Genomic DNA, 10,920 nt, shown 5'->3' with positions numbered 1-10,920 from the left:
TATGTACACCGGTTAACACCACAGTTTTTGCTGTGTACATGGTAACCAATGGTAGCCACTTCAGCTCTTTTGAACTGCTTTCTCGCCACGAGCCCTGCATAAAATTAATGTTATCATTATTATCCTTCTTTATTATAAGATACCTAGTACCTGACAGGTAGGCAGAAGTTTTGAAAGTCTTTGGTATATGACTTGGCCAGGGGCGGATCGAACCCAGGACCTCCCACTCAAGGTCTAGCCAGAGCGCTCATCCGATTTGAACCAACATGCAGGATGACACGCATCATTAGGAGTTTCGTCAAGAAGGTTTCCTCACAAATCGAAGGACCAGATACGCCAGGAGATAGAAGACTGCCATGATTGCCAGAAGGATGAGATAGTACGCCCAGATGGGAAAGACAACGGATGCTTCCTTTAGGACGATAGAGTAACCCCGGACATTGCTCGCCGCCGGATCATGCGGTGGTAAACACTCACGGAATAACGAGACTGCGGTAGTACTACACCTGGAGGTGATAGAGAAATGAAAGTGGCAGCTAATATTAACCGATTTAAATTACTCATCAAAAAAATTCTTCTGAATTCTTATTGATTCAATCAAATATTTTTGAACTTCATCCACGGTAGTATTGGTTATTTTAAAGTCAATATTTAATTTTGTATATAGTGTATATACATTTGTGTTACAGGGTTAATATCTATAAGTTTATAGAACTTTGCTGATTATTTTACTCTATTTGTATCATATTATCCTTGTATAAAGTTTTGATAGGGGGTCTACATTTTACAAGCTCTGCTTTTTAGTAGGCCCTTTTACTTTTTTCATTTAATTGCTATGTTTCAATCCTGCATATGTTATGCATTTTTTTTCATTGTAAACATGATTTATTACGAAATGTACTTTCATGATTGTGGAATAGGAATATATCAATAAATAAAAATAAATAAAGAAATAAGATGAAACAAAAGAAGAAAAAAAAAATCACAATTTTAATCCGTATTTGCATTTTCAGTGATTTCTTGTGATAGCAGGGGTGCAGGGACCAGCAGTGGGAGTCTCTTTCTTTACATTAAAAATATCTGGGCGTGTCAGCCCCTCCAGATCGCCACTCATGCTAAAATGGTAATATTTGATGATTCTCTGACAAAAATACAGGCTGTGGAAAGGTTTGGATTATGAGAAAAATTAATAGATTGATATTTATGCAACTTCTTTCATTCATTTTAAATCGTGTTTTTTTCTTCAAATTATGACAGGTGTATGGCATTTGGTACTATGATACCCACCCCTATATTTAGAGGCGGTTCCAGGAATCCGATGCGGGAGGCACACATTTGCCTCCCCCCAAAAAAAAAGCAAAAAAAAAAAATTGCGGGGGTGCCCCCGAAGCCCACTCCTGGATATTTGCCTGCCCCTAGTCTCCCCTTTGGAAATCCTAATCTTCGTAATTATCAATTTGATATATATCTTTAATAGTATCAAATAAATATGTGCCAGTTGTATAAGAGATCGAGTAAATAATTAACATTCAATCATAAATACATCTCTGTGCATTTAATATTCTATCACCTGACTGGCTGTGGCTGAAGCGCAAAGATCACGTGAAGGGTCGCTCCGTAGGTGTAAGAAATGACCGAGGTAAACCGGAACCACTCGATGTATGATGGGAAGGTCGAGACATAAAACCCTCCCAGGAGAAGTGAAGACAACATGTAAAGACTTCCACCAGCGATGGCAGCTTGGAATGAGTTTGTCGATGCCCCAATAAATAACCCGATGGCCTGAAATTTGAAGCATAAAAAGGGGGTATATCACTGTATTCGAAATCGAGCTGAAATGGTTAGCATGGCCGTGCTGTCCCCCCCCCCCTCCGCAGAAATTTCAAAAGCTTACATTCTTTTACTGAACATTTCCCCCAAATCTACGAAAAGTGTGCACAAATACACGAAATCATGAAATTCAAATTGCAAACTCGGTCACCTCGCTCCGCCGCTTTTGACTTTCTATAAACATTTTTTAGTGACTTGCCTACAATCAAAATAAAATCTGCTTACGGCCATGGTAGTTCAGGAATTAAATAACCGACTTACATTGATGAATAAAGATTATGAAATATGTCGAAATGTTAAGTTCGCCTCAGTGAGTTCTTGGGTTATTTTCTTATAGAAAAAGAATGTTATAGCAATAAAGGGTGTGCTCGGCTAAGTAACAATTTTGACAGACCAACTGTGTCATGAAACATAACATATATAACGCTCCTTTTCCTCCAGCCATGCCACCGTAAAATATCAATTTGATAAGTTTAGTGGGATTGTTTATGCTCCTGCGGAAAAAACGTATTTTGTTCAGAAAGTACAAAAATTTGAGCGCCGCCCCACTTTTTATCATGATAGCTGCCTGAAAATAACTTCTTGCGATGCCTTAGAAAAATTAAATATGAAAATGCTGAAAATATCCATTTATTATATTAGATTCCTCAGAGACACCCCCCCCCCTCTGCTATCCAAAAAACTCTCTCTCTCCATTGGTGAGTAAGAGATCGGCGTCCAATTAATTTCTCAGAGGGGGAATTATTATCAGTATTAAACCAACCAGGGTCTCAGTCAAAATCATCACTTTTATTATCATACAGACATATTATATAACAGGGATTGTTATTTTTTAAGAGGTTCTTTATTTACAAAGAACGAGGGTGAAATGTAATTGGGCTCGATAGGGTTATGAAATCGAGTTTGAGAGACTAGACTTGGAGTTGTGCCAGAAATCACTCCCTGGATATGATACAGTGGATCTCTCATGGTCTTGTGATGGTCCCGAAGGACACATTAATTGTTCGAAAAAGTCAAAGACGATCGATTTTCATAGCCATGACACAGAATTTAAACTGAAGAAGAAAGTCCCCGAACAGGTCCCGAGATTATATCGGTATCTAATGTTATGATTATTGATTATACGTTTTTATAGAACATCCAATCCAGACGGGAGACATTTTTTTTTCTAAATGGGGGTGAGAAAGGCGACAAAAAGATGAGAATATAAGGAAATCAGACAATAAAAATAGAAAAATGAGGGGACGGATATGGGACATTGTAGAAATGTAAGGGGTGAAGGAGAAACAAGGAGTTAAAGGGGAAGTTCACCTTGACAAAAAGTTTATTGTAAAAATAGCAGAAAAAATGATAAAAAATATTGCCGAAGGTTTGAGAAAAAATCATCAAATAATTAAAAAGTTATTAGAATTTCAATTATTTGATTTGTGACGTCATTCCTACATAGCGAATGGTAAAAAATCAATGAAATGTCATTTTCTCAGAAAATTGAAAACGGTTTTCACTGTACCTTTAGTATATCAATAGACAAATCATTTCACACCCGATCATGAAAAGAAAACAAAATTAAGTCATCAGGAACCATACAAAATTTGAAATTCATGCATTTTATATTACATAACACATGGGGCAGCTGCTCGTTTATGACGTCACAAATCCAAAACTTTGAACTATAATAACTTTCTTACTCTTTAACGGATTTTCTTCAAACCTTCACCGATATTTTTTACTATTTTTTCTGCTATTTTTACAACAAACTTTTCTTCAGGGTGAACTTCCCCTTTAAAGTAAAAAGGAGCAGGAAGGTATGACGGAGTATACATCAAGATCTTGGAAAGATATTTTTTTCAAGAGGAGGTGATGGTTTTGAAAAAAAAAAATGAAAGTGATTTGATCAGAGTTTTCTTGACAAGCGAAGAAAAAAATGACAAGCGAACAAATAAAGAAAAAAGGCATTCACTAAAAAATGAAGGTGATTTTTGGCAAATTTCTACATATTAGCATACCAATCCGATTTCCAGGGGTGATGCCTATTATATACGATGCACCCGAAGGAAACCCCCCAGGGGTGCTTCATCACCCCCCCCCCCCTGCATCCCATGCATGGCCATGGTGGATATTGAACATGTTGGAATGGGATGAGGGAATGAGCATGGAGGAAGAAGGTAAGGGAAGGCAACATTTTTAGCTATATAGGAAACATGTCATGTCACAAAAAGTACATGAAAATTCAGACAGTCATGTGCCATTTATATGAGAAGGAAATTAGATTTTAAGATACTTATGTTCCCGGCGTTTGTCATTCTGATAATGTAATCACTTTCATCTTTGTATGTTAGTTGCTATTTTTGTCTCGAACTTTGAAAAAAAAGACCATTGCACTATTTGAAATAAATTCTCATCGTGTCTTATTTCATAACCCTGATCTTAATCGTGTTATTTATCAGCATCATCCGATCTTAACGGGTATCTTGTGCAAGTATATCACTCTTAAAAAAACAGTCAAATTGACTAAACCAGTAGTCAGCTGCAACCGCGTAGCCAGGATTTCATTTTGGAGGGGGCGGTAAATGCACGCGAAGCGTGCCAACACTTACAGAGCGCGCGAAGCGCGCTCCCTAGGGGGTGGGTGCAGGGAGGGGTTTCCCCCTCCCGCGCGAAGCGGAAAGCTTTTAGTGTTTCATAAATTAAAATAAAAAGGAGCCGTTCCTCTTGTCTCTAGTACCTCCAATTCGGTTGACTATATTGTGATTTTGAATCTTGTTTCCAAATAGTGATTGTGAACTCACAAAAGAGGTATACAATTGAAAATTCAATGGAGGAAATTAAAATGAAAATAACTCCGTGCGAAGCGCGGAAGCTAAAGCGTTTTATCAATTTTTCTTGCCATAAAAAGGGTCCCGAGAAAAGGGTATTCTCAAAGATATATTGAATACTTTCTTTGGACAGATCAGATTTGATCACAAACAATTTAGCAACAGTGCATATTTTTAACTCGCAAAACAGAGAAGATTGGTAAAGGAAGATATTCCTCCCCGCGCAGAGCAATGAAACTCTGAAATTTCAAAGGGCGGACGTTTCATCAAATATAGATATCTTTAATACCCAATCGGCTCTAATTCAATTGATTTTCTAAGATTATTGAACTTCATTACAAGGAAAATAGTGCGCAAAAAGTTGAAACTTCTGTGATTTATTGAAATTATCTATCTATATATAAAAAAAGGATGCCTAATTTTTTTGACTTATCCTGAAGCGCTTCATTTTAAATATAAAGAAACTTAAGTGTCATTCAAAATTTCAAACTGAGGGCGCAAAAAAGGACAGGAGATAAATGTATACAGGGAAATGACATGAAGTTTAATACAATTTGATAAAAAAATATTGTACTTTTTTATTTAATACGACACGAATTTCATACCTTCCTCTTTTTAAATTAGGAACCTGTTTGCCCCAAAATTATGGTTGTTTAGTAATGAGCTGAAAAGCGGGAGAAGTTGACTTTATGGAGGTGACGGCAGAAACTGATATAAAGATTTACCCGCTCGGAGCCGACCAGACCAGAAGTTGCGCGATCAATTGAAAAAAAAGATGACTTCATATATTTACTTCGGCCTAACCTTACTCTAATCCATGCCCTAATGTATACAATTTCAACTTTAACTGGCAAGAAGCATATAGCTGAGGTGGAAAAACAGCTGGGGTTAGAGAAAAGGTGGGGGAAACAATGGAGAACTTCAATATTGTCATTTAACCGCGCGCAGCGCGGAAGCAAAATTCACATATAAATTTAGAGCAAGAAGAGTGAAGGCGTTTCTCTTTTGAGAAAAAAATAAAGAATAAAAAGAAAAAAAAACACAAAGCTACCTTTCTTCCCTTTCCTTTTCCTTTTCTCCTCTCTTTTTCCCCTTCTTTTTTTTTTTTTGGGGACGTTTTGGGGGGGGGGGGCGACCGCCCCACCGCCCCCCCTGGCTATACGCGCCTGGTCAGCTGGGAGCAACTAATATGGCAATCACTGATATTCACATTCTAGTTAGAAATAACTCTGTTCTAGTAAAATATGACTAGAAAATAGTCAAATATGACTAGAATAACAGTTGCACCCAGCTGAACCTATTAACTAGTCATTTTGACTGATTTGTTTTTAGAGCAATTACATTTCTTATAAAGACCTGCGAAGAATCTCCATGCACTGTAAAAGAAAGAAAAAAAAACGCAAATTTTTAGCTATATAGCTCGAAGTTTAAGCACGTCATTCTTACAAGTTTTTTTTTAGACTTATAAATATTAACTGCTTAAACTTTGTTGGAATTGTTTACACTTTTTCAAACAGCTTGCTTAAAACTTTTAACATCTTGTATATAAATTTTAAACAATAGTTGCCCGTGTAACGGGGTTAAACAACGTGTTTAAAAGCTTCAACGGCGATTTTACAACATATATGCATCATTCAATCGTTGGATCAGTCACTATATCCATTTTTCGCGTTTAAACTGAAGGAATATCTGAAAATTGGATTTTTATGAGTTTACCATTATACTTCCCTTGGACACATCTTAGAATGTAAATGTCGCATATTTGATAATTTAAAAAAAAAAGAAAACGCAATCCGAAAATAAATGGAAAATTATCCAAATTTGTAACGTTTCTGTATAACTGCTTTGTTTTATTTCTGTTCATGGTGTAAATTTGCTTGCTTCGGCGTCAAAAACAAACTGACTCAATGAAAGAAAAAAACAACAACAAATATATAAGAAATTAATTTCTAAAGCGCAAAAAATAAATTTGTCAAAAATCCACAAAGAGTAATTAGATCTTCGTTTAATCATTATTCTTGTTTATTTGAGAAAGAGAAAGAGAGACAAAACACATTTCATTCATAATTCAGCATATTAATAGTAAAATGATTAAGCATATTTCAGTTACATAACGACATTGTCTTGCAAAAAAATATATTTAGTGTAGAAGATGACATCAAAGGCAACGAGTGTGTACGTTTTCAGCACGATCGTGTTGTAAAAATAGTTCAGATACCGCCACCGATTTTTTTTTTTTTTTTTTTTTTTTGGGGGGGAAATAGCCCAGTCTTGGGGGGGATACTTCACATGCTTGATAAACAGGCTAATAAAACATCATGTTTTAAGAAAAAAGCCGACACATAAATTAATGACTCGACGGATGCATAATTCAATTGGAAAGGGGATCATCATCACCAAATCAATTTAATTGATTGTGGAGCGTTGTGGCCCAGTGGATTAGTCTTCGGACTTTGAAACAGAGGGTCGTGGGTTCGAATCCCAGCCATGGCGTAATTTCCTTCGGCAAGAAACTGATTCACAATGTGCTGCACTCAACCCAGGTGAGGTAAATGGGTACCGGTAGGAAGTAATTCCTTAAAAAAAGCTGTGTGCGCTATGAACGCCTAGCTTAGCCGGGTAATATAGGAGCGCCTTGAGCACCCAACAAGGTGGATATGTGCGCAATATAAATATCCTATATTATTATTATTATTATTAATTCATCTTAAAAATTAATAGCCCTTTTTTCATCGATTTTCCAGAAAATCCTTGAAAGCGGAAGATCTGGAAATTTCTTTTGGGAAGACATTCCTTTTTGAATCACTAATGGGAATTCAGAGGAACTGTTTTTCCTTTTCCGGTATCCGTCACTCATTAAACTAAAATATCATCAATTAATGTAATAAATGTCATCTCATGATTACCGCCTGAACATTGAGTTCCAATAAGTGTCAGTTTTAATTACCTCAAATATTTTGTTTTTCAATTCTGAAAACAGATTCTATACTCATTATAAAAGGTTATGCGGCTAAATATGATATCATTTACGAAATAACACAATATATGAGATTGTTTTATTTGTATATAAATATTTATCATTTATCAATATAGGGCAACACAAATATAGTAGAAATTAAATAATTTGGCTTCCCGTGTAATTTTTTCCCGTGAAAATCCAAAATATCATATTTTGTTCGTTATCGGCCAAGAAGTGTGGGGGGGGGGATTTGTCAGTTTGCCAGAAAATTCAACAAAATTGACCCTCTTCTCCTGCCCCCTCCCTTATGAAATCCCGGATGCGCCCCTGGTTTTAGTCGAAAACAAAACTCACATGCGCCACTTGGTTGTTCAGGAGAATGGTGATGACGAACCCCACGAAGACACCGGGAGACGCGTTGAGCCCCGCCAGCCAGTACGCGATGGTGGAGGAGCAGAAAGGGAGGGCCAATTTCAGAGGGAGCTCGCTCAGGATCTTGGAGAAGAAGTAGCTGGAAAGACGGTAGGCTCCCGCTGATCGCTCCTTGTTGATGATGGCGCGCTCCTGCGGAACTGCGGTCAAAACGACGAAAACAGTTCGGTCCATCTTATGTATCAGTTGAGTTCATTCATTCATTCATTCATTACATTACAGGAATATAAAATTCTTACATAATTCATTTAATTAGAACGATACGATTCTTGTTTTCAATACTCTTGAGCGAAAATTTGAGGTTTGAAAATTTTAAATAATAAGGTACAAAACGAAAGAAATTCATTCTATCATAGATTTGAAATGAAGATAATGTATTAACAGATTCCAGAATATAAATGAAAGTCTCCATTTGTTTGAGATTGATTTCATTTCATTTTTTGGTGGCTTTCCCCTAATTCCTGTTATAACTGCAATATGTTAACACTATTTGTATATACCATGTATACAAAATTATTGTTTAATATTTGCTTTCCTGTTGTGTATAGATATATGTATTTTTCTTAATGTTATTTTTATATGGAATTTGAAATAAATGAACTGAACTACTAATAAAATACACAAATAATTAAACGTATTGTTACATTCTCTTGAAGACGACAAGTACACATTTTCTTTTCGAAACGTCGAGTTTGGGTGGTCATTTTGACGACCAAATATTGCCACGAAAGATGCATGGTGCACCGTGAAACCCACTTTGTACACAAGTTATTATTCTTACAAATATAATACAATGATTTTATATATAACGTTGAATTTGCCAACCCCTCAAAAAAAGCCCCCTCAACCCCACTATATGAAATTGACAACTTATGTTACTTATTTTACTCCCGACTATTATTGACAGAACTTTGATAAACTTTCTTACTTCCTAGCTTGCTCGAAACACAGAATACATTATTTTGATATCTCTACAAAAAATCCGCATACATTCGTAATTCCGAAGCTTCGTTTTTCCGAAGGTTCGGATAATCAGAAGGTTCGTTATTCCAAAGGTTCGTATTTAAGCTGGTTCGTAATTCCGAGGGTTCGTTGGTCCAAAAACTTAGTAAGGTTCGTAATTCCGAAGGTTCGTTGATCCGAAAACGAAATGAGGTTCGTAATTCCGAAGGTTCGTTAGTCCGAAAACGTAATGATTAACGAACCTTATTTCGTTTGCGGATTAACGAACCTTTGGAACAACGAACCTTATTTTGTTTTCGGACTAACGAACATTATTTCGTTTTCGGATTAACGAACCTTATTTCGTTTTCGGACTTACGACCCTTCGGAACATCGAACCTCATTTCGTTTTCGGATTATCAAACCTTCGGAATAACGCCACAAATGTTCGGATTAACGAACCCTTTTACGTTTTCGGATTACCGAACATCGAGGTATAGGCAAATTACGTGTTTCGGAGTTACGAACCTTCGGAATTACGAAGTGTAACCAAAAGATCAATAAAAAAATCAATAAAAAACAACCAATCAATAAACAAATCAATAAATATTTGTGTTTTAAATCATGGCAATATATTTCTCAACATGACCAATTTGTTGGGATTTTCTTTGATAGCTTTGATTTTGTGCAAAATCGTGACAACAAAATAGATAATTCTTTTTCTTTACTCGATCAAACATCTCGGCCCCACTGACTCGGGTTTTATTCTATGTCGAGTCTTTTTTATTCATCGCTGGTTTATTACAAATCAAAAGGAAATTAATTTCATGAATGAGCTTCTTCAAAATAAGAGGCACTGAATAGTTAAATTGAAGATGAAAGTAAAACAGCATTCACTCAAATGACATCCTTCCCAAAACCTCTGATTAGTAATGTTCACAATAATCCCATGCATTAAATATGATGTTTATTGGATTTTTTCCCCTAAACGTAACCGAATGACTTATGGAAAAAAATAAGGCATATTCCTTCTCCAAAAATAAAAACCATAACAGTTACAAGGACAAATAGGTCTACATTTATTGTGTATTTTTCTTATATAAACTAATCAATAAAAATGACCGAAATTGAAATGAAAAATTCATGAAAATGATTAGGAATCACTATTAGATTTTTAGATAAAAGAGACACTAAATGTAACACAAAATAGTGGCTCTGAAGCTTAATGTTTTCTTACCATCAATTTTGTGTACATGTCAGAATATTCAAAGTCGTTTTGCTTTTGCTACATTGTGTGATTGTATGGACTTAACCCCGGGATTTAACCCCAATATTACAACCAATGAATTAATTTGAATTACCCGAGTTTAGTTTATTAGTGGGGAACTGTGAATCAATGTTGATTTCATTTCTTAAAATCCACAAGGTAGTTGATTATATGCGTCCCCAAACGAATTGTAAAAACTGATCGTTCTCAATTTTTTTGTGTCATGTACATAATTTTTGTCAAAAACTCGAATAGTGGCCTAATGAAGCAACATTTTGAGGGGGCCAGATAAGTTCGGTATAAAATAGCAGAGGTAATAATAGCAGAGGTAATAATAGCAGAGGTAAAAATGGCATAGGTAAAAATGGCAGAGGTAAATATTTTTAGAGGTAAACCAGAAATTGACATGTCCAAATGACACAGATGCCCCTGCTTAACGCGATCAGATATTCATTCAGTATGATTGAACTTAATATCGTGCAGAAACCAAGATAATATACATAATGAACACATTTAAACCTTTGAACCAACTCGCATATAATTATGATGAGCTGTGACCTTTTATATGCGGTCTCCGAATTCTAACTTGCCTGTATTTTGGTGTCATCTACCTACACACCAAAATAATTTTAAATACTTTAAATATTTTTCGAGTTATTGCGCGGAAACGAAGT

General features: G+C 35.8%; 1 protein-coding gene across 1 annotated transcript in view; it reads right to left on the bottom strand.

Moving 5' to 3' along the window:
* LOC121427919 (ABC transporter G family member 9-like) overlaps positions 1–10,920 on the bottom strand; it is a 36,785-nt gene continuing 25,865 nt past the window's right edge. The window contains exons 10-12 of the mRNA XM_041624496.1: positions 7,960–8,177; positions 1,571–1,782; positions 1–506 (exon numbers count right to left, since the gene is read on the bottom strand). Of these exons, the coding sequence (XP_041480430.1) occupies positions 299–506; positions 1,571–1,782; positions 7,960–8,177 (638 nt within the window). The 3' untranslated portion in view covers positions 1–298. The remainder of the gene's footprint in view (positions 507–1,570; positions 1,783–7,959; positions 8,178–10,920) is intronic.

Source organism: Lytechinus variegatus, chromosome 14 (genome assembly GCF_018143015.1).
Source record: "Lytechinus variegatus isolate NC3 chromosome 14, Lvar_3.0, whole genome shotgun sequence".
Lineage (NCBI taxonomy): Eukaryota > Metazoa > Echinodermata > Echinoidea > Temnopleuroida > Toxopneustidae > Lytechinus > Lytechinus variegatus.
This window is presented reverse-complemented; position numbering and strand designations above follow the sequence as displayed.